This window comes from Heterocephalus glaber, unplaced genomic scaffold (genome assembly GCF_053883595.1).
Source record: "Heterocephalus glaber isolate CG9 unplaced genomic scaffold, H.glaber_assembly_v1.0 deba00001564, whole genome shotgun sequence".
In the NCBI taxonomy this organism is placed as follows: Eukaryota; Metazoa; Chordata; class Mammalia; order Rodentia; family Bathyergidae; genus Heterocephalus; species Heterocephalus glaber.
The window spans coordinates 678,382-703,205 of NW_028258351.1; the positions used below are offsets into that span (position 1 = coordinate 678,382).

Here is a 24,824-nt window from a genome sequence, read left to right on the forward strand (position 1 = left end):
TTCACACTGACCTACATCCCCCCCACCCCTGCTTTTTAAATTTTGAAACAGTGTCTCACTTAAATGGGTAAATTGCTGAGACTAGGCTCAAAATTGTGATCCTCTTTCCTCACGTTCCCAGAGTGCTGGGATTACAGGTATGTGCCACCACATCCAGCTTTGTGACCCATATTTTAAAATAATATATTTAAAGATAGATTTTAAAGATGATCCAAATCTTAGTGCGATAGATTAGGTCTGGGGCAAATCCACTCAAGCAAGTGGGTATAAACTGCCAAAATCATGAGACCCACAGCACATGTACAGAACACAGAATGTGGGGTGATTCTGATCCCACATAGTGTTCAGGAACTAATCAGAAAAGCGCCATTTTCAATTCTTCAGGACCATGTGGCATGAAACCAAGCAAGTCTTCCATAGGAGTGTTTAAACCTGGCACCAGGCAAGTAAGTTTTTGACAGGACAACTATCCCCAATGCCTTGTTTGCATGAGGGAGAAGCAATCTAGGAATTCCTGATACAAAAGGCCCCCTCCATTATCCTCAAGGACACTGTGAGCCTTTTCACCAGCCTGCTCTCATTTTGCACAGTGAACTTCTTTTCCACCTTCAATAAATGCACATCTGGGCTGGGGATGCAGCTCAGGGGCACCATGCCTGCCCAGCAAGTGCAAGCTCAATTCCCGGTGCCGGAAAAAAAAAATTAACAAATCCACATCCTCGATACCTTTTCTGTGTCTTGCCCAATTCTTTGCTCAGGACACCAAGAACCTGCAAAGAATTTCCCCAGGCCCCCAAAGTTGGTAACATTAGAATTAAGGAATTCTGACTGTGCTGAATGATGTAAAGGCATAAATGCATATAATCAATAAAAAGATAAGCAATCTCAGTAGAGAAATAAAGCTACAAAAAAAGAAAACAACCCAGGTATGGTGGAACACACTCCTAATTCCAGCTACTCAGGAGGCTGGGACAGGAAGATCATGAGTTGGAGGTCAATCAGGGCAACTTAGTGAGACCCTATCTCAAAATAACACTAGAGAAAAAGGGCTCAGGGTGTTGCTTAGTGATATACTGCTCCTGGGTTCAATTCCCCAGTACTTAATAAAATAATGGCAGAATGGGCTTTGTACCCACCTCACCTCATGGCTTTGCTGTATAAAACACCTTTGAAAAGCAGGGTGGGTGGGCAACCCACTTTCCAGCAACCCACTTTCCAGTCCCCTGTCTCTCTTAGAAGCTTTCTCTGAACAAATTGTTCCTACTCTTCACCTCTGTTGTTCCTAGAATTCATTCTTCGATTTTAGAGAACACAAATTTGCATTTTGGATATCTAATAGGTTTGAGAGTTTCATCTATTCCCGCTATATCATTTTGGAGGTTCCACTGAGATTATGAAGCTTGCTGTTTGCTGCCTTGCTGCCTCTACCTTCTATCTGCCGTGGACTGTTTCACTTCTGTGATGCCCCTCTGCCATGCCGCCCTGCCTTGGAGCCAGACAACTATGAACTGAAATCTCTACAAACTGTCAGCTGCTGTGAGATTGAACCCATTGTACAGGTGGCCCTCCTGGAAGACCTTCTTCAGTGACTACACTAGAGGTCTGCAGAAGAAATAAGGCATTTTGACAGAAGGTGAGCCAGTCCCAGCACCTGGAAGGAAGCTCCCCCGGCACCATCCCAAGCTCCTAGGGCAGAGAAGGTGAGCTGCGTGGGAGCCAGAAGCAACCCCCCTCCCCCTGTGGAAATGAGAAGACATGTAAACAAGCCTCAAAAATAGACTTGTGGATCACCTACAGCAACCCCAAAGGGAAACGAGATGGAATAGTCTGATACTCAACCACCTGGACTCTCTGAACTGGCAACAAAAGAGGATCTGGGAAAAATGAAATCAGAAATCATTACTCAGATAACAGCAAAGATTTTGCTCATGGTGCAAGACATGATTAATAAATCTAGAGAGGACACAGATAAAAAAATAGAGGATCTGAGGAACATGATGGTATCCCAACATAGGAAACAAATGGAATCCAGAAAATAGATGCAAACAGATTTCCAGAAGATGAAAAACTCCAATGAAAGTCTGCGCAGCAGAATGAACCAATGTGAGGATAGAATTTCAGATATAGAAGATAAGACTGCAATTAGTCACCAGGAAAAGAAAAATTGCTTTAAAATTGTAAAGGAACACGAGAAATCAATCCAGCAGCTGCTAGATGATGCAAAGAAGAATAATATAAGACTGATTGGAGTCAATGAAGAAACAGGAGAGAGTGCAGAAGACATAAAAAAACTGTTCACAGAAGTGATGTCAGAAAACTTCCCAAGGAGGGGAAAAGAACTTGACATACAGATAAGTGAGGCATATAGGACTCCAGCTAGCCTTGATCAAAAAAAATCTACACATAGGCATATAATAGTTAGGATTCCAGAAATACAACAGAAGAACAAAATTCTACAAGCAGAGAGAGAAAAGAAACAAATCACATACAAAGGAAAGCCCATCAGAATCACAGCATTCTCAATGCAAAGCCTCAAGGCAAGAAGAGCCTGGAGTGATGTATTTCAAGCCCTAAAGGAAAACAGCCTCCAACCCAGATTGATGTACCCTGCAAAACTATCTTTCAAAATTGATGGAGAAATAAGATACTTTCATGATAAAGAGCACCTCAGGAACTTCACGAATATCAAACTGGCACTCCAAAAAATTTTAGACAATAACCTAGGAAAAGACAATGAGGATCACAACCCCAGGAAACCCAGTAGAATGAATCCGTTGGGCGTGACAAATTAAAAGCTAAGGGGGAGAATCCAACAAAAAGAAAAAGTCATGACAAGGCTTTTAAAACTTTGAACTTCATCTCCCTAATGAGTGTATAATTCAATCTTGTTATTGTACTGATTAGTATTTTTCTGATTCTAGAATTGCACACCTTTCTTTGTGCTATACTGGCTATTTATAATCTTCTTATGTCTCCATTTTAATTCGGTTGTCTATTAATGAGCTCTAAGAATTCTTTATATATTCTGGTCATAGGTTATATACATTGTAAATATGGTCTGTTTAAGGACTACTTTTCATTTTAATGATGTCATTTAAAGTTCTAAATTTTGATGGAATCTCATTTATCCATTTTTTTCTTTTATACATCATGTCTTTTGTATCCTAGGTAGTTCTTGCCTACCCTGAATTCATAAACATTTTCCCTTATAATTTCTTCTTAAAGTTTTATACTTTTAGGCTTTCATATTTAGGTTCATAGATCCCTTCAAGTTATTTTCGTGTTTTTCTTTTTGGTACCGGGGATTGAACTCGGGTCCTTGCGCTTGCACAGCAGGCAGCGAAACCACTGAGCTAAATCCCCGGCCCTCAAGTTATTTTCATGTATGGAAATAAAGGGTTGAAGTTAATTTTTTATATACGGATACCAGGTGTTCTAGTGCTGTTTGCTGAAAACACTATCTCTTCCTCGGCTCTTGAACTGAGTTTATATTCTATAAAATGTTAATGTTAAATAATCTTTCAAAACTCAGTGGACCATATATGTGTGGTTCTATTTCTAGATTCTCTGTTTTATTCAAATGATCTATATGTCTTTCCTTACACCAACACTGCCTTGATCACTGTAGCTTTAGAAGAAGTCTTAAAATTAGGTACTAAACGTCTTCCACACTGTTTTTGTTTTGTTTTGTTTTTAACTTTTCTAGGTCCTTTGTACTCCTACATAACTTTTAAATTTCAATATCCAATTCTTCATTTATAGCAAGTATACACAGACTTGAATTTTTATATATACCTTGTGTTTTCTAATCCTGCTAAATTCAAACACAAGTTCTAGGGGCTCCTAGAGATTTCTTAGTATTTTCTCTGTAGATGATCATTTCATCTACATATAAAGATTTTGCTTCTACCTTGCCAATCCCATTCTAATGGTGTCATTTTATTGCCAGACTATTTTGGTGGGGACTAGGTTTCAAAGTTTAATGGACAGATAAAGAGTAAGCATATCTGCCCTTGTTCCCCACCTTAAGGAGAAAGCATTGTATCTTCTCCATTCATATAAGGTGTTCTCGCTGGAAGTATGGAGTACATGTCTTTAATCTGTTGAGAAGGTTCTGTTCTACTTCTAGTCTCCTGATAGCTTTTACCATGAACAGCTGTAGAATTTAGTCCAATATTTTTTCTCCAACTAGTAACAGGATCATTTTTTCCTATCCTCTGTTAAAATGATGACTTTTGGGGGTGGACCTTCCAATGCTGAACCAACACTGCCATCCCTATAACAAAACCACTTTCTACATACTGCCAGATCTGACTTCTAATAGTTTTGTTAAACAAATTTCTATCTATGTTCATACTTTTTTCTTCTATTACCTTTATCCAGTTTCAGGATTAGCTCAGTGTTGAGTTCCTAAAATGAGGGGAGAAGTGTTCCTTCTTTTTTCTGCTTTAATTGTTTGATATAATTTATCAGTTAAAATGTATATGAGCCTGCTGTTGTCATATAGGTAGGTTTTCAAGCTTGGAATATACTTTCTTTAATAGGTGCTATTCAAATTTTACATTTCCTCCAGAGTTAGTTTCATTGATTTGTCTTCCGAGATACTTCTTAGAAGTTGTCAAATTTATTTCAAAAAAGATTCTTGTAATATGCTTTCTATATCCTTTTAAATTCTGTAAAATCTGTGGTAATGTCTCCTAAATCTTGATATTGTAATTTAAAAAATGTATAATTGTATTGTGTAACAGGAAGAAAAGGTCTAAAGGAGCAGGGGAAGTGGGAGGGGTAGGGGAAAGGAAAAAAGGAAAAGAAAAAATATGAGAAAAGGGAAAAAATGGAAACAAAGTCTTTGCAAATAGGGAAGGGTGGAGGGGGTGAAGGGAGGGCAGGGGAAGGGGACAAAAAAAAGAACCAAGATACTCATGCAATGGTACAAGATCCCAATGATGAATGTAACTGTGTTTTATACCTAAAATGTACCAATAAACTTAATGGGAAAAAAATAATAATGGCAGAATGGTCCCCAAATTTGGAAAATACTAATTTCTATACAATATTCAAGATCAGCAAACCAGAGGCAGGATAAATATAAAGAAAACCACTCTTAGGTACATGATAATGAAACCACTAAAAAACAAAGAGAAGTTCTTGATGGAAGCCAGACACTAATAACCTACTACATAGTGAACAACAATTTAAAAAAAAAAAAAAAAGAACAATGATTTGGTTTTCATTTTTTTGGTACTGGGGATCGAACTCTGGACCACCTTGTGCTTGTGAGGCAGGAGCCTGAACCGCTGAGCTAAATCCCCGGCCCATGAATGATGATTTGGATAACACATGACTTCTTGTGAGAAACTATAGAGGTAAAGACAGTTTAACCTAGAATTCTATATTCAATGAATATATCCTTCAAAAATCATGGTGAAATAAATACTTTTTTAAAAAACTGGGTTGCGGAGTGTGGTGGCACACACCTGTTATCCCAACAGTCAGGAGGCTGAGGCAGGAGGATTGTCATGACTTCAAGGCCAGCCTGAACTACATAGTGAGACCCTGTCTCAAAAAAAAAGAAAAAAAAAAAGAAAAGAAAAAGACAGGGTTGGGGATTTAGCTCAGTGGGCTTCATGCAATCCAGACAAGCACTCTACCACTGAGCTGTGTTCTCAGCCCTGGAAGGCTTCTTACTTGTTCTGAGGCAGAAAAGGGGAAAAAAAGCCAGGGCACTCTTTTAAAGAATCCAGACACCCCTCCCCACCTCACCCCACCCACTGCTTCCTTTTAGATAGATCCAGGTAGTTCAAGGACCCTTTTAGCCATCTCATTAGAACTGTATTAGACAGTCTAATACAGAGAGGGAATGTATCATCTCTGTTCTCCATGTCAAGGCTTTAGACAAGGCATCTAACTCTGAGAATTTTGAAGAATCCAGACACAATGAAATCCTGCTACATATCCAGCTACACCTAGTAATCCCATTCCATACTCCAGCTGTACCTCAATAATTTAAAGATGCAGGCCAGGGATTTAACTCAGTGGTCCCGTGCCTGCCTTGCAAGCACAAGTTCCTGAGTTTGATCCCTGGTACCAAAAAAAAAAAAAAAAGAATTTAAAGATGCAGAATGCTCAGGAGATGCTTTGGATATTTTTTTAAAAAGTCGTAATACTCTGCTTCTCACATTGGAGGTTGTAGACAGACAAGCACTAAAAGTATAACCTACCTACCTTGAACATCAAAATTTTTGTTAATACATACAGTTGTCCCTATGTTAGGGATATGTTTTAGAGTAAGATGCAAATTTTTGAGGAGAAAAAAACTTGGGATCTTTCAAAAATATTGAGTTCTCTGTAGATACTTCACCTATAGACAGTAAGCATGGCATGTGGCGAAGTGTGAGATTTTGTGGAGGATGTATTGGCACATCCCTATAATCCTAGCAACACTAGAAACTGAGGCAGAAGGATTCCAGGTTCAAGGCCAGCCTGGACCACTTAGCAGGACCCTGTCTCAAAATTAAAAAGGGTTGGGGATAGAGCTCAGTGGTGGTACAGCACTTGCCCAACACACCTGAGCCCCTCCATTCGATCTTGTGTTAAGAGCGAGTCTCGATATGTAGCCCAGGGTGCCCTTGAACTCACTCACAGCGGATCTTCCTATCTTAGCCTCCCAAGTGTTGGGATCACAGGTGTGTGCCACATCTGGCCCTGGATTCAATCTTTTTGACGGTATTGTTTGGTGGGAAAGTTAGACCCCACTCCAACAAGAGCCCTGGACCTCTAGAGCAGAGGTTTTATTTGTTTGTGTTTTTGGCACCGGGGATCGAACTCGAGTTCTTGTGCTTTCGAGGCAGGCGGTGGAACCACTGAGTTAAACCCCTGGCCCTGCAGAGGTTTTATTTGTTTCTGGGTTTTTGTTTGCTCATTCTTTTGAGCACTGCCTGCTGTTTCTGTCTACTTGCTGAGCTGCACATGCCTTCCAACAACAAATTCCTGGAAACAAAAGCACCAAGTGGAAGAGCAAGAAAGGGGATAACTATTAAAGTTGACCTCTCAGGCAAGCAGAAGTCTTGGATGACTCAAAGGATGGAGCTTATCTGAAAGACAAAAGGGAATCAGACAAAATCAAAGGGGAGCAGCCTCGGCAGGTTGGGGGGGGCACCTTAGGAAGCTTACTGGATAGAAGACCAAGTGGTTCCCTAGCACAAAAGAACATAGTGCTCAAATGGATATTTACTTTAAGTAAGGCCTCTACTAATCACTATGTACTGCTAGGGAACATTTCACATTTATATTTAACTTTCAGAACTTCTCAAGAACTTATTCATAGTTTTATCATGTTCCTAGTTTTTTTCCAACTGCTATCCAGAAAACTGGATTCAGCTGCACCTGTCACCTTAACACATACTTACCTTTCTTGAGAATTTTCTTTACTTTCACATAGTTGCCTTGTTTGACATACTCATGAAGTTGAGCTTCCAAGGAGTCATTCCTTAAGGTACCAAGTCGAACAGGACAAGGGACTGAAAGACGAACAGCCCGAGACATCCTGTTTCAAAAAAGAAAAACTAATTGAACCAGAGACACAGAGGCAAGATTCTCTCACATGTGGAAAGCTGACCACCTTCATAAATACAGTTGTCCCTAAATGGCTCAAAGACTCCCTCAGACACCAAAATCCAGACGCTCAACTCCCCTATATAAAGGGGGATGGGTACTGGTGTAATCTTATTTATATTCTCCCATTACACTTTTTTTGAGACATGTCTCACTACCTTTTTCTATACTTATCTACTCTTTTGAGACAAGGTCATAGCAAATACCCTATCTGCCTGAAGTGGTAGGATTACAAACATGCACCACCCATTCCCAGACACGTCCAAAGTACTGCTACGTGGGAGGTTGAGAGAGGAGAATAAAAAGTTCAAAGCTAAACTGGGGAACTGAATGAGATGCTGTCTCAAAATTTTCAAAAAGGGTTGGGAGTGCAGGTCAGTGATAGAATACTTGTGGAAGGCCCTAGTTTCAATCTCAAGCACCCACCACCCAAAACAAAAACAACAAAAAAATTCTAACATGAGATCAGTTGAGTGCAAGAATGTACACACACTCCACGAACATACAGAGCCAACTGTACCGAAAAACACTGCGAAATTAACATTTACCTTCTCAGGTGTGCCCCTCCAACTGACGAACTAAATATATTTACCACCAACTCCTGAGACGACAAAGAAGACTAGAGAAAAGTAAAATAAGAAACATGTAACATCACACACAAAAAATTAGGAAAGCGGAATGCAGTGGTACAATCCTGTAATTCCAGTACGATTGCAAGGTGCCCTCAGTGAGCCACTGAACACAAAATTTATCAACACGCCTAGTATCACTTCATAGGTGTTCAAAAAGGGAAGTCTTCAAGAAATATTTAACATAGACGTGAAACTTACTTCACCGATTTTGCTTCTTCTTTTGCAAATAGAATTCTAAAACGAAAAGTTTCCAAAACACAAGTAACATAAAAGCACTGTCCATAAACTAAAGCCAAAAAAAATAAACACTTAGCTGAAAAATTCTACCACACGCTTTACAAGCAGAAAATTGAAAATTAATCCGCGATACCAAAATGCTACAGAAAAAAAAGCCCTCTCTAAAGATAAATTTTAATAAGTACAACAAAAATTTAACCACGTACAATCATATTTTTATGTTACTATCACATCAAGCCAGGGGAAAGCGCGAACGCAGTCCCCCACTACCACAAATTATGCAGTCAAACTTCCCACATTTGGGGAAATCGCAGAGACCAACACATCCCGAGTACAACGAATAAACCTCGCCCTGGGAACACCACCTTCGTGATCACGGTATCTCCCCGATCAGGTAAGTATGAACGCCGCGGCGCGCGCGCCATCTCACCTGCCGCTCACACTCATTACCTACGCACGGTCACTCACACGCCCACGCCTTCGCCCCCTCCTTTCCAAACCTCACGCTCCCCAACGACACCCCTCACACGCCTTTCTCGGGGGGACCCGCCCGGGGAACTCGGCGGCGGCAACAACGCGCTGGAACCGGCAAGCACCGCGCCTCATCTACATGCTCCCGCCTCTCGCGGCGACGTCCACCGCGGCGTCACCGCTTCTTCCCGCGCTTCCCTCCCAGACGGCCCGACCCCGCGGCTCGGGCCGCCGAAGCCCACGGTGCGGTGCGGCTTTCTCGGCACGGGTCTCAGCCGCGCGCGGTGGCGCTGCGGGGGCTGGGTCCGTGGCTTCGGGGCGACGCGGCGGAAGGCGGCCGAGCGGGTTGGGCCAGGTCCGAATCGCTGCCTCCTCCACGCACCCGGCGGTCGATCCTCACAGTCCGTCTCCATTTCCCTAAAGTGTAACGGGGGCACAATCCGCCCGCCCGCCCAGGTTTCGGTGAGGGCTGAACGCCCGCGCCCTGCGGCCGCGGGACGGCCGCCTTCGCCGGGATTCAAACCGGCAGGTTCCGACGCCAGGGGAACAGCGTCCGTCGCGCATCTGCTAACAAACCGAGAACGTGTCCTCTCTTTTTACTAAGAGAGGAGGACACGCTGCGTTTTCCTTTCTGCCGTACTGGCTAAAGCTCCGGGCAGAACAATTCCGTTTGCAGCAACCCTGTGTACTATCACAGGCGTTGGCCGTATTTCCCTTTTGCTCTCCGTTATTTTCTTCGGAAAACCTTTGTTCTGTTTAATATGTTTGGAGGAGTTTTTTTTAGAACAATACTTACAAAAGTCACTTTAGATCATTTACGAATGACAGAAAAATTTCCACAGTTAAACTGGGGGCGGCACAGGCCTGTAATCTCAGCTATCTGGGAGACGAAGGAGGATGACAAGTTCAAGACTAGCCTGGGACAGACAGTTCGTGAGATCCTCTCAAAATAAAATGTAACAGAGAGCAGGGTATGGAGACCTAAAATCTCAGCACTCTGGAAGGATGAGACAAGAGGATCACAAATTCAGGCCCAGTTTGAGAGAACTTTACAAGCTGCTGTGAAGATTTAAAAAAAAAAAAAAAAAAGGAAGCAAGGCCTACCTCAGGATGTAGCTCAGTGAGAGTGTCCCTGGATTCAATCTCCAGACTCGTAAACAGCATGGAGATGTTTGCTTTCAATTTATTAAGAGACAAACCACCACAGAATTGTCAGTCACACTGATAGCATGTAGTGAAGCCAGTTTTTGACAGCATGTATTTTTCTTTTTAAAGGAGTGTGCTTCACATGCCTTTTTTTGTTTTGTTTTATTTTTTTGGCTTTTGTTTTGTGTGTGTGTGTGTGTGTGTTTCAGACTGACCTTGAACTCACTATGTAGCCCAGGCTTGGCCTGGAACTCACAGCAGTCCACCATGCCTGGCTCACATGTCACTTTCTTGTTTTTAATATAACTTTTCCTTTTTGTTTTTTTTGGCTACATAATGGTTATAGATAATTTATGTAATCAATATTGTTTCTTCCAATTAATTACCTTTTCATATAACTACAAACAACAGACTTTATAGGTGCATGTTTGTGATAGGGTAAATTTCTACTTTACACCTGCTTTTTTTTTTTCTTTTTTCTTGTACTCAGGTATTCCCTTGCCTCAACCTGCCAAGTAGCTGGGATTATAGGTGTGTACCGTCACAGCCCACTCTAGTCATTTTAAGGGCTGCATAAATATTTTAGGGGAATACAGGTGCCAAATGATAAATATTTCAAGTGTGTGTGTGAGACAGGGTCTCCCTTTTCATGCAGCTTGACCTCATACTCAAGAGCTTCTTGCTTCAGCCTCTTGAGTACTGGGATTACAGGCATGCCTCACCATTCCTCCTTTCTCAAATTCTTGGGTTTTCTTTGGTTGCTTGGTTTATTTTTTTATTTTTTTGGTACTGGGGATCAAACTGGGGACCTTGTGCTTTTGAGGTAGGTGGGGGAACCACTGAGCTAAATCCCTGGCCCCCCTCTTGCTTAGTTTTTTTAAGACAGGGTCTTCTTATATATTTCAGGCTGCCTTTGAACTCACTATGTAGCCCAGGTTGGCCTTGAATCCTGCCTTAGCCTCTAGTGCTGGGATTACAAGGGTGCCAATGCCCAGCTCAAATTCTTTAGAAATGACTTTTCCCTGATTCATTTCCTTTTTCATTCTCCTCACGTTGGGCTCCCTAATGTCAGAGTTCAGAGTTAATTATAAAAGGAATTTAAACCCAGCATGATGGCCCAAGCCTCTAATCCCAGCTACTTAGGAGGCTGAAGCAGAACAAAAGTTTGAGGCCAGCCCAGGCAATTTGGCAAGACTGTCTCAAAATACAAATTTTAAAAGGGCTGGAGATGTACCTCAGTGAGATAAAAGAAATATCTTTATAGTTTTTTAAGAATGAGGAAGGGCTGGGGACATAGTTCATTGGTATGTACAAGCCTCTGGGTTTGCGGGCAGGGGATTTAGTTCAGTGGCACTGTGCCTGCCTTGCAAGCACAAGGTCCTGAGTTCAATCCCCGGTACCAAAAAAAAAAAAAAAAAAAGTAAAACAAGGTACTGGGTTTGATCCCTAGTACAGGAGAGGAGAGGAAAAGACAGGAATGAATTAGGCCTAAACTGTATGACATTGTATGTAAAAACAGGCAACATGAAATTGAACACATACTATGATCAAAATTCCTAAAAAGGTAAGGTTTAGAAGACTTAAAGGAGTTATACCAAATGGAGTGTGTGCACAAGCCTGTAATTTCCGCTCTGTGGGAGAGTGAGGGAGGAGTCCAAATTAGAGGCCAGCCTGGGCAATTTAGGCAGTACTTGTCTCAAAAACGAAAAAGAAAAAAAGGGCTGGCGATGTAGTCCAGTATGAATCCTTTCAGCTCAATTCCCAATACCACAAACATCCCCCAAAAAGCAAATGAATATAATTTTTAGTATCAATACAGAATTCCAGATTCATGTTTTCCCTCTAAATGTTAGGAAACATGGCCATTTCACCTATAGAGAAAAACATTAATCCTAACTATATGCATCTAGGGTCAAAAAAATGTTCATACCTTTTAATCCAGCAATTTCTTTTCCAGAGAAATGAAATGCCCTTTGTGTTCATCGTAGACAAATGGCAAAAAATAAAACACTCATGACCCAAGATATGAAGACAATAGAGAAACTGAGTAGTAAACAAACATAATAGTCATATAATGATTACTAATATGAAATTTGGGGAGCTAGGGTTGTAGTTCAGTGTTATAGCACTTGCCTAGCACGTGTGAGACTTCGTACTTCCCTGGTACTACAAATATGGGGATTACTGAAAGGAATTGCACAGAAATGATAATAAATATTTTCAATAAGATCATTAACTGTTTTTGCTTCATAATGAGACCAAATCTATTTGTATATTTAAAGTATTTGGAGCACAGGGTTTGGCATCAGATAGATTTAAGTTCAAAGTGTGATTTTACCATATTTTAACTGTCTGTACTTGAATTTACCCTCTGGGGATAATAATTATTAGTAATAACCACAGTAACTATACATTTTTATAAATATTTGTATAATATGCATACATAAAAACCAAATAGACCCAACTACAGTGAGCAACTGAGTGTGTGCGGTGAGGTGGAGAAACAGAGCCCCGCCCGCAGTGCGGCACTACCTGCAGCGCTCCCGCGGCTGGGGAGGGCAGCTCGCCCACACCCACCAACCTCTCTCAGATCACTGCAGCCCCTCCCACCTCAGGCGTTCTGTCCCAGTCCACATCACGCCACTCACTGTGTGAGTTTCACCCCCATCTCTGAATTTCCACCCATCCCTTAGCCTCACGGAACTCACCGAAGAGCTGATTCTCAGAAATACAATGAGGGTGGCATGCGTACTTAGTAATTCTTTTCTTTTTTTAAAAATTTGTGGTGCTAGCAGTAGTAAGCAGAGCCTTACATATATTAGCAAGCTCTCTAACACTAAGCTATCCCCAATCCGATATTGAGTATAAAAGAGAATTTCTAGGCAAATGGATATATTTCTAACAAAATAACAAAATTGGACAACTATGACTTAACTGTGGTTTTTTTTTTTTTTGGGTACCAGGGATCAAACTCGGGTCCTTGTGCTTGTGCAGCAGGCGAAACCACTGAGCCAAATCCCTGGCCCGAGTTAACTGTGTTATTAAGTAACTATGGGTTAACTGGGTAACTATGCTCTTTGTAGAATGTACCCGAGTAGCCATGACAACTTCTGTAATTTGTCACCACAGGAGCATAATGAACTCAGAAAGTCCTGCTAGAACACTTTGCTCTGTCCCCCTCTGCTGTTGTTTTGTGTAAACTGCTTCTGGATCTGTACCTCCTGCTTGCAACTCTATAAAACAGCTGGCCTGCTGATATTCTGGGTTTGACTTCTTTGGGAACAATCCCAGTGAGGTCGGTTGATGTAATAAAAGAGTTGTACACTGCCTCCTGGCTCCTTGGGTGTCTTCCTTTCCCGGATTCAGTTTGCTACAACAAGTACTTTTTTTTGGTACTGGGGATCGAACTCAGGATCTTGCACCTGCTAGGAAGGCGCTGCTGTGCTGCTGAGCTATGTCCCTGGCCAAATTTAATTTCTTTCTTTCTATTTTCTCTCCCCGGTACTAGGGATGGAACTCAGGACCTTGCACTTGCCAGGCCAGCACAGTGCCACTGAGCTACCTTCCCGGCCAATAGAACTTTTTAAGAGCTGAGTTTTATTATACAAATTCATAAAGGAAGCTTGATTTGGCAGTACACACATGTAATCCTAAGACCCTGGGAATCTGAGGCAGGAGAATCACAAGTTTGACCCTGGTTAGGCAACATAGTAAGACCCTGTCTCAAAAAATAAAAAGGGACAGGGATATAGCTCAGTGTGAAGACCCTAGATTCAATCCTGAGTACCACCAAAAACCAAAATAAAGCACACATCCACACATCCACACCATAATAAAAGTCTCAATCTAAACGTCCCTAGCTGGGAAAGCACAAGTAATTGCACAGCTGTTCTCTGGACACTGGGAGTTGCAGGGCGCCAACCCCATATACTCCTGACACACACTGCCAGAGCCCTGCATCATTTTTTTTTTTTGGTACCGGGGATCGAACTTGGGTCCTTGCGCTTGCGCAGCAGGCGGCGAAACCACTGGGCTAAATCTCCAGCCCCTTCCCCTGCATCATTTTGAGACACCCCCATGCACCCAGTGTGCCCCAGCTCACCTCAGTGATACTTACTGTCTCATCACCTAACTACATTCCTAACTTTATTCTAGAAAGTTTTATTTCATACAAGCAACTTAACACTAAATGCCAGGCTCACTGCGGCTCACCTCTGACTGTGCCCCCTATAGCTTTGGCTTCACAGAGACTGACATGCCTTCTGATATTGCCTACTCCAGTTATCTTCTCTTCACAAGTATTCTTGAACCCCCCACCCCCACCCCCCACCATGTACTGGAGACTGAACTCAGGGGTCCATCTTCAGTTGTTTTTTTCCTTTGATACAGGGTCTCCCTCATTGTTCTGCCTGGGCTTAAACTATGATCCTCTTGGTTTAGCCTCCCAGATCTTGAATTTTTGAGCACTACTTATGATGAAAATCATCCACCCTTAAGTCATTACTTATATGTGTGGTGAATACTTATACCATTTTAAATGTTTGATGTGGCAACCAGTATTCTAATACTGTACTGTACTGTCCCGTCCCAGTAATATAGTGTATCCTATCACTACAAAGAATAATCCAGAGATGAATTCTCCCTACAGCATCAAGATCATAGTCTGAAGATTCAGTCAAGACAGAGACACGTTAGGACTCCAATAACGAAAAGACAAATATACTGTTCTGTATGGGACATTTTCCTCTGCCTAACTTTCAAATGTGAAGCTAATTTTAATATCATATCCCCAAGTATCCAGAGCATTGTGACACAAAGCAAAATGTAAACACTGGGGGCAATGTCAGGTATAGTGGAAGAGATAAAACAAGACTAGACTTTATTCTCACAAGTACCACCCCTTAGTACTAAGTAATCTGGGAGAGCTTACCATTGGAACAAGATAACCAGGAAAAAGCACAAATGCAGCCCCCAGCAGCTACAAAACACACAGTATAGGACATCACAGGGGACAGCCCATCCAGAGTGCAATGGATGAGCCTCACTCTGGGAAAATCACCTTCATGATCATGGAATCTCCCCTGACAGATAAGTATGAATTGTCAGGACCTGGAGCCTTCACAGTCTGGTGTGTATAGCACTATTTAGCTAGGGTCTGGCTGGGGATTTAGCTCAGTGGTTCTGCCGCCTGCCTCACAATTGCAAGGCCCTGAGTTTGATCCCCAGTACCAAAACAAAAACCCCAACTCATTCATTACCTAGGGTCTGAACATAAACAGTCACCTAAAAGCTCCATATAGTGATATTACAGGAACTCACACATTCAGAAACATTTGTGTAGAGTGGCAGCCTTTGAAACCCCCAAACAATACTCCATGAAACACAAGGATAGAAGCAGCAGCTTTTACCAATTTGCACTGGAATTCTTTATCTACATCTTACCTGTGTCCGTGGATGACATGAGCACAGGGGACTCACTTCCACTCTCCACCCCCAAGCCCTGCTTTCTCTTCCCTGGGGAATACAAACGCTGCCTGTAAAGAGCTTATTAGCATGTGTAGCTGTTGCTTTTCACTGTGCAGCCTGCCACAACACTAGTGACATTTTATTTTATAAGCACAGAAATCAGATGCATAGCTTTGGAGTGTGAGTCACATCTAATAGAAAAAAATAATGTGGCGGTGGCCAACACTCATATAATACTTACTATAGGCAGGGGACTGTGCTAAATCTTTTACATAAAATAACCAATACCAATTAAGCATCATAGCCATACAATGAGATAGCTGTTTTGTTTTGTTTTGTTTTGTTTGGTACCAGGGACCAAACTCGGGTCCTTGTGCTTGTGCAGCAGGCAGCGAAACCACTGAGCTAAATCCCCGGCCCTAGTTTTTCTTTCTTTTTTTTTTTTTAAAAGATAAGATCTTGCTAAGTTTTCCAGGCAGGACTCCAACTTGTGATCCTCCTGCTTTAACCTCCTATACTATTGAGATTACAGACATGGACTACCAAGCCTATTTGAGTTAGCTACTGTGGTTATCTCCATCTTTACAGATGTGAAAACAGGCACAGAAAGGTTAACTTTTAATGTCACACTGTATTTGTCTGATCCCATTTGATGAATGAGTCCTCAGACTAGCCCATTTGGCTCATTCATTCACTCATTCCTTCACTCAACAAACATTTGCTGTATTTCTATTATTGGGGATATAAGGGTGTTTAAGAGTTCATCTCTGTTTCCTTTCTCTTTTTTTTTTTTTTGTACCGGGGATTGAACTCGGGTCCTTGCGCTTGTGCAGCAGGCGGTGAAACCACTGAGCTAAATCCCTGGCCTCCATCTCTGTTTCCAAAGAATTTGAAGGCTATGGGAAAAAAGGCAAATTAAAATGAAAAATCCATTGTGGTACTTTCCTTAACTTTTATCCTTAACCCTCATTTTAAGTCAGAATTCCTGGTCACTCTCACTACTCTATAATGGTTTCTTGAGGCAGGAGACCCCACCCCAAGGATGACAGTAGCTTTTCTCACAATGACTTCTTCTCAACAAAGTTTACTTCCTCAGAGAAAATAAGAGCATATTTCCTAAAAGGGATGCCTTTCATTTCTCGTCCTCTTCCTCCTCCTCTCCTCCTCCCCCACTCCCCTTGCAGTGCTGGCCATTGAACTCAGGGAATTGCACATACTGAGCAAGTGCTCCAACACTGAGCTATATGTCCCTGGCCCTTAGAAGGTATGACATGTGAGACAGGTCTGAAGAACGGGGAAATACAATGTACTACTACTTATAAAAGGAGAAAAAAAGGTCTGGAGAAAATGTAAGGAGAACTGGGATCTGGGTAGGAGATAGGAGATTAGGGTGGGAGAAAACTGGCTGGGAAAATCAGTGTGATCTGTTAATTACAAAGATCCTGGAACAAGTGTACAGAACAGTTCTCAAAGTCCTGCATATAGACTTCTCACAAAAACTCCAGCAGGGACCGGGGATTTAGCTCAGTGGTTCCGGCGCCTGCCACGAAAGCGCAAGGTCCAGAGTTGGATCCCCGGTACCAAAAAAAAACAAACCTCCAGCAGATTTTCAATAGGATGGCCTGGGCCTGATGTCAGCCTGAGGCATGGGATTCCAGCACTGCCCCTCAGGATCCCTATGTAGAAGTTCTCATGGGTTTCCTTGAGATTAGGACAGTATAAAAGGACACAGACGCCAGGAACAGCTTGTTACTGTGGTTTTCCTCATGACAGCCCACCCTACTTTCTTTAGGGTATTCTTTTATCTTGCTCTCTCACTTGGCCCAAGCTCGATCTGGAGAGCCAGTTTCTCTCTCATTCTTCACTTTTATTTTTTCAAATAAACTATGCCACTGCTTTTTGCTCATTTCATTCAATTCTTTATTTGATATGAGAAGAACCTGAAATCTAACTCCAGAAGGAGAAGTGAGCAACCCAGAAGCCAGTAACATTTGAGTAGCAAGCCATTTTTATAAGGAACTACCAGATAACATTATGGTGTAGCCAAGAGAGTCTCATAACAGGAGGTTAAGGGAATACTTATGTTTACTTTTTGAGATGGGGTGGAGGGTATTGCTATGTTGCCCAGGCTTGGCTTCAACTCTCAATTCTTCCACTTCAGCCTCCTAAGTAGCTGGGACTCCAGGCATGCACCACCACACCCAGCCAGAAAGGTAAATGTATAGAAACAGAAAGTAATTGTTACCTGTGGCACAAGTGAACTGGAGCGACTTGCAAATGGGAGAATTTTTCATGGTTATGAAAATATTCTAAAACTGAGGCAGAAGTAGGAGTTTATGCCTGTAATCCCAGCACTCCGGGGAGGCTGAGGCAGGAGGATCACAGTTAAGAGTCCAGCCTGGGCAACCTAGGGACTTATAAAGCCCCTGTCTCAAATTTTTTTGGGGGGAGTACCAGGGATCAAACTTGGGACCTTGAGCTTTCGAGGCAGGCACCGGAACCACTGAGCTAAATCCCCAGCTCCCTGTCTCAAAATTTTAACAAAAAGGTCTGTGTGTGTCAGGTATTACATGCCTGTAATCCCAGTACTTGAGAGGCTGAGGTAGGAGGATTGCCATGAGTTTGGAGACAGCCTGGGTTACACAGTGAGTTCAAGGCCAGCCTGAGCTATAAAGGGAGCCCCTGTGTAAAAAAAAAAAAAAAAAAAAAAAGACAGAAAGAAAAGAAAAGAAAAAAGAAAAAAATGTCTGTGGATGTAGCTCAATGTGAAGATCCTGAGATCAATCACCAGGACCACGATAAATATAAATGAATAAATAAAGTTCTAAAACTAGATTGTGAATGGCTTAGTGATTATATATTAATATACCAAAATTATCAAATTATACAATGGGTGAATGTTATAATATATAAACTATACCTCAATAAAATTATTAAAAATGGCCCACAAAATACATAGACCTTATCTTTAGATATATGCACTGAATTAATAATGGATGAAATGTCCCTAATCCAAAAATCTGAAATGCTCTGACATCTGAAATTTAAGAGCTGACATAAAATTTGAGAGGAATCATAGCATTTCAGATTTTGGATTTTCAGATTAGGGATGTTTAATCATTAACATCTATGTGAGTATTCCAAAATCCAAAAAACCCCTCCAAACTTGAAAACACTTCTGGTTCCAATCATTTTAGATAAGTGATATTCAATCTGTACTATGAAATATAGAATTTGCTTCAAAATAATCAGGGTGGTTAACGAATAAACACAAGTTTCGATTTGATCAATGTTGAAGATAGTATACATGAAATAGGTACACACGAAATTACCCTATTTAGGTTACATTAGACGTTTTTGGTTTTTTTCTTCTTTTTTGCTTTTACTTTGTTTTGAACACAAGGCCCTCACACTGAGCTGCATCCCTAGCCTTGCTTTACTTTTTATTTTGAGACAGGGTCTCACTAAGTTGCTAAATTGCCCTGGCTGGGTTCTAACTTGAGATCCTCCTACTTCAAGCTCCCACAGTGCAGGGATTACAGGTGTCCACCGCATTAATATAATTTTAAAGAACAAAAGTTCAAAAAGGAAACCACTTCTTCCCTTATGAATCTCTCCATCTGTGAATGGGAGTGAACAGAGAGGAGGAGCAAAGAGGCACAGCTCCTTGGATTCTATTTTTCAGGTGGTGATAAAGTATTAAAGGAGAAATACAGATCACATCTAGAGATCATCCTTTTCTCTTTTCTTTCCTCTTGTATCCTACAACCAATCCACCAGCATGTTTCATGTTATTTCCTTTAAAAATATATTTAGACTGTGAAACTGAGGCAGAGGAATAGCAGGTTCCAATCCAGCCTGGGTAATCTGGTGAATCAAAAAGACTCTGTCTCAAAATAAAAAATAAAAAAGGGCTAAACATGTATACTTAGAATGTGCTCCCTTCTTGCCATCGCCAGTGCTATCCCTTTGGACAAGCCTTTTCATCTCCTATCCACAAGATGGCCAAAGCCTCCTGTCTGTTTTTTCCTGCTAAACCCGATTATCAGGCGGTATCACTTTTCTGTTCAAAACTCTCAATATTAATCTCACAAATTATGAGGAAATAGAAGAGGAGGAAATATTTCCCCATTTATTTTATGAAGCCAACATTATTCTGATAACTAAGCTAGATAGGGACCAGATAAGAAAAATATAGACCATTATCCCTAATAGACACAAAATTGTTTTTAGAAAATTAGACGCTAAGGCCAGGCATGGCGGCCCATGCCTGTAATCCCAGTACTTGGGAGGCTGAAGCAGGATGATCACCGTGAGTTCGAGGCCAGTCTGGGCTCCATAATGAGTTCAAGACCAGCTTGAACTACATAGTGAGATCCTGTCTCAAAAAAAAAAAAAAAAAAAAAAAAGACACTAAATCCACCAACATACAAAAGAGTAATACATGATTCAGTGGGATATATTCTAGGAATGCAAAATTGGCTTAACATTACAAAACAAATTTGGGTCAGGGATGTAGCTTAGTGGCGCCTTGCCAGCCTGGCAAGTGCAAGGTTCTGAGTTCGATCCCTAGTACCAAAAAAGAAAAAAAAAACAAAACACCAAATCTGTGTAACTCAGCATATCCAGACAAGAAGAAATGGAGAAAAAGTAGTTAGCAAAATTCGCTATCCATTTAGGATGTGTGACAGTTAATTTGGATGTCAACTTGATTGGATTGAGAGATGCTTAGAAGATCAGTAAAGCACGTATCTGAGTGGGTCTGGATGGGACCTGGAGGTCTGACCTGGGAGCCTATTTCTGGTCCCTGGCTCCTTTCTCTTTTGTGTTCTTCCCTTGGGCTCTGCTTTAGCTCCCATGCAGTGAGCAGCTTGGCTCAACAAGCCCTGCCTCCATGATGTTCCTGGACTGCAATCTCTGAAACTCAGAGCCATGAAACCATTTCCTCCTTAACTTGTAGATACCAGGTATTGTTCCAGCAATACGAAAGCTAACTAATACAGGATAATCTTAGTACAATAAGATTAGCTTCATAACATCTATGCAAATCCTACAGCTAATTTACTTCATGATAAAGAGTGAATGATTTTTCTGCAGATTAAGAATAAACCTGGCCAGGGATTTAGCTCAGTGGTTCAGGCGCTTGCTGTGCAAGGTCCCAGAGTTCGATCTCCATCTCCGGTACCAACAAAACAAAGCAAAACAAAAAAGAACAAACCTGCTGGGTGTGGTGGTACACATCTGTAAGCCCTGCATTCTGGAGACTGACACAAGAGGATTCAAAGTTAGAGTGCAGCCCAGGCCACAAATCAAGTTCAACTACATAGCGAGACCTGTCTTAAAGAACAAAACAACCAAAAAAAAAACCGAGCATCTCTACTTACAATTTTCTTTTCTTTTCTTTTGAGAAGGGTCTTCCTATGTAGTTGAGACTGGCCTTGAATTCACTTCTTACAGTGATTCTCCTGCCTCAGCCTCCCCGGTGCTGGGATTATGGGGGAATCCCACCATGCCTGGCTTCTACTTAAAACCTTTATTCAATATTTCCTGAAGTACTAACATTAAAGTAAGGAAAGAAATAAAAACGAGAGCATGGTTTTTATGGTGGTGCATGCCTGTAATCCCAGCACTTGGGAGGCTGCGGCATGAGGATTGCACAAATTTGAGGACAGCCTAGACTACATAATGAGTTACATAATGGAGCCTGAGCAGCCTTGAACTCCTGGTGACCCTCCTGCCTCAGCCTCCCAAGTACTGGGATTACAGGCATGCTCACCAAACCCAGCTTTCCCTGTTTATTTTAAACCTACCAATTAGAACTCTACAGAAAACCTGTCCTGTACCCCAATAATGTCTTTGGACCATGGATCCCTCCCATCTCTGTCTCTCTGTGTCTCCCTCCTTCACTGACCCAGCTCTGTGTGGCCTTTGGCCCTTAGCTGGACATGTAGGTAATAAAATCTTTATTTGTATCATGTGTTTCTCTATTATTGAAGGAGTGTTCTCCATTTTAAGCATGCTAAATTACAACAATATGGCAGGGCTACTTATGTAGAAACCCTTAAAATATTTACCAAAGCCCCCCAAAACCTCTAAAGAATTCATAACTAAGATTCACTACTCAATTTAGCAGTTCCAGGAAATAATATCACTACACAAAAATTAGCTGTATTTCTTATGTTCTAGCAAGACACATGGAAAACGAAATTTCAAATTCATACTATTTACAAGTAAATAATTCACATTTTCTTATCATACATACTTCTCTTTACCCTTTCTTCTATCACTAATCTGCAACATCAGTAGTTGTTTTTGTTTTTGTTTTTTTTTTGGACAGGGTCTCACTGGATAGTTAAGGCTGGTCTTGAACTCACTATGTAGGTCAGGCTGGCCATCACGCCCTGCTTTGCAACATCACTACTTCTTAAGGTTTTCTTTTTCCTTTTCTTTTGAGGGGGTGGAGGCAGGGTCTCACTATGTAGTCTAGGCTGATCTCAAACTCGGGATCCTCCTGCCTCAGCCTCACAAGTGCTGGGATTACTGACATGTGCCAATCTAGCCTGGCTCAATATCCCAAAGGCGGGATAAAGCCTTGCTAATATGCTTACCTTTTCAAATGAGGAGTCACAAAGTAATAAAAGTATGTGACTAAGGGAACTAATTGAGGAACTACTGTTCCATCTATAATGGAAGAAGGAAGGTTTTTAAAGCAGAAAATTTTAGCCAAATCCTTATAAACAGCACAAAAACAATGACTTTGGGTGTAGCTCAGTTGCAAAGTGCTTACCCAGGATGCAGGAGACAAAAGATAAAATCACCCTAGGAAAAGTTTTGTTTTTTTTAAAAAAGAAAAGAGCCAGGTGCCCTGGCACCTGCATGTAATCACAGCTGTTCACGAGGTTTAGGCAGGAGGACAAACCCAGCCTAAGTAATTTAGAGACTCAGGTGGACCTTGTCTCAAAATAAAAAAGAGTGGGGGATGTAGCTCAGTCACGGTATAATCCCCAATATCTCAAAAAATAAATAATTGAACACAGTCAGATGGTTGGGACCCATACTCATACTTCCAACACTCTTAGAGACAGGCTGGATGATCACGAATTTCAGGGCATCCTAGGCAATTTAGAGATTTACGGAGAACCTATCATTTCGAAGTCAAAAATAAAAGACTAGGGCTATACCTCAGTGCAATATAACAAAGGGATATATATACTGGGGTTATAACTCAGTTCAATCCCTAGTACTGCTAAAATAAAGGAAGGGAGAGCCAGATGGGGAGAGAGAGGGAGGAAAAGAAAACAAAGAAACCCAAGTATTAGTGACAAATCACACATACACCTTATGAAAGATACTGTGCTGTTGCTTTGGGGTTTCAGGGATGTAAAGTGACTATGTGAAGACTAAGATGCAGTGACACCTGACATTAGATGCAGTGTGACACCGGGGAGAGCCTGAAAACAGTATCTAGTATCACAAGTTATGTAGTCACATGTTAAAGAGTCAAAGCTTTGCGCTTATAAAGGCGGGGCTTTTAGGAAGTCACTGGATCATGGGTGTGTGATCATGGGTATGGGTTCATAGCTGGATTGTGATATTGGGAGGTGAAGCCTGGTGGAAAGAGGTGAGTCATTGTAGTGTGGCCCGGAAGGGTGTATCTCCTTCCTCCTCCCCTGATCCCCTGCTTCTTCCTGCTGTTGCGTCATGAACTGTCATGCTCCTCTGCCATGCTGCCCTGCCTTAGAATCAGCCAACTATAGACTGAAACCTCTGCAAACTGAGCCGAAACAAACGTTTCCTTCTTTAAGTTGTGGGTGTTGGGTAGTCCCAGCAATGAGAAAGTAATTAAGACATCAAATTTTGGTTCATTTCAGGAAACATGAAGGTCAGGACAAGCAATGAATAAATCTCATTGGGGGAAACTACCTTAGCGAACAAGGTATTCCCTACCCCCTGTCAGACGATATTAATTATAACAGTTGCCTGGCAGCTCACTCTCAAATTCTAGACACTACTTACACAAGGTACATTTATTTGTGTAAGCTCTAGCCTATCACTTATAACTACTTTTCCACATTGCAAGAACAAGATAGGTCAGGCGTGGGGTGCACTGTAATCCCAGCACTCAGGAGGCTGAGCCAAGAGTTGGAGGCCATCCTGAGTTGTACAGTGAGTTCAAGGCCAGCCTGAACTACATAGTGAGACGCTATCTCAAAAAAAGCAAGACAATATTTTGAATACTAAAATACTTATTTTCAAAATCCTAAGAAATATATGTACTGTAAATAAGACCAGAAGACACTGCACTTATCTGTATATACCAAGATCCCTTTGGTGACCTTAAAGGCTCCTGACAAATCTGAGGTGGTCTTTGGTTTGCAGTAGAGGTACTGAACCTAGGCCCTTTACAATGAGCTACATCCCCAGCTGATTTTTTTTTTTTGAAACAGGGTCTCACTATATCACCGAATTGCCAGGCTGGATATGAACTTTTGATCTTTCTGCCTCAGCCTCACAGAGGCTTGAGATTATAGGTGTGCAACACCACACCCAGCAAATTTGAGGTTTTTGTAGATGTGGTAGGCATAATAATGGTCCACCAAAACTGTCCACATGCTAATCTACCTGGAACCTGTAAATGTGTTACTTTTCAGCATAACAATAATTTCATAGATGTGATTAAAGATATGAGGTGAGTCTAAAGTAATCATACGGTCCCCTCAGTGCCAGAAAAATAAAGATATAAGGACAGAAATCAGAGAAGACACCAAATTGCTAACCAGACTAGAGAATGGGAAGAAGGGGCCATAAGCAAGTAACGTGGGAAGCCTCTTGAAGTTAGAAGAGGCAAGGTAGGGCTGGGATTTAGTTCAGTGGTTCTGCCGCCTGCCTCGCAAGTGCAAGGTCCCGAGTTCAATCCCTGGTACCCTCCCCCCCAGAAAGGCAAGGTAATGGACTCTTCCTAGAGCCTCTACAGTAGACAAAGATTCCAAAATGTGGCCCTGCTACTTTTTGACCCAAGGACCTTCAGGAGAAACACAGTGTTCATTAGACTTTCACATCAATGAAAAGTATGATAAAAATTTTCTAGCACTTGGACTAGGGGTGTAGCTCAGTGATAGAGAGAGTTCATATACAAAGTGCTGGGTTTATAACGCAGGCTCCTAACACCACATGTCCTACCACCATGAGGAACTGGTGATATACCTTGATTATCTGTGTCTTTAATGAAAGATTTCAGACAAGACATGTAGGCTGTTG

At 41.6% G+C, this 24,824-nt stretch overlaps 1 protein-coding gene, 1 non-coding gene and 1 pseudogene across 5 annotated transcripts in view; all 3 read right to left on the reverse strand.

Moving 5' to 3' along the window:
• LOC101715712 (inactive serine/threonine-protein kinase TEX14) overlaps positions 1-24,824 on the reverse strand; it is a 115,740-nt gene that overhangs the window by 79,360 nt on the left and 11,556 nt on the right. For 3 of the 4 annotated variants that reach the window (XM_087191428.1, XM_087191427.1, XM_087191425.1), the window contains exon 2: positions 7,410-7,546. In XM_087191428.1, coding sequence (XP_087047554.1) covers positions 7,410-7,545 — 136 coding nt within the window. In that variant the 5' untranslated portion in view covers position 7,546. Of the gene's footprint in view, positions 1-7,409; positions 7,547-8,162; positions 8,551-24,824 lie in introns of those variants that run through there. The other variant, XM_087191426.1, reaches the window with a different exon arrangement.
• Positions 8,722-8,885, reverse strand: LOC147823762 (U1 spliceosomal RNA). Its single transcript, XR_015443329.1, has one exon. It is a non-coding gene; the product is annotated as a U1 spliceosomal RNA (small nuclear RNA).
• LOC147823763 (U1 spliceosomal RNA) lies at positions 15,048-15,196 on the reverse strand (annotated as a pseudogene).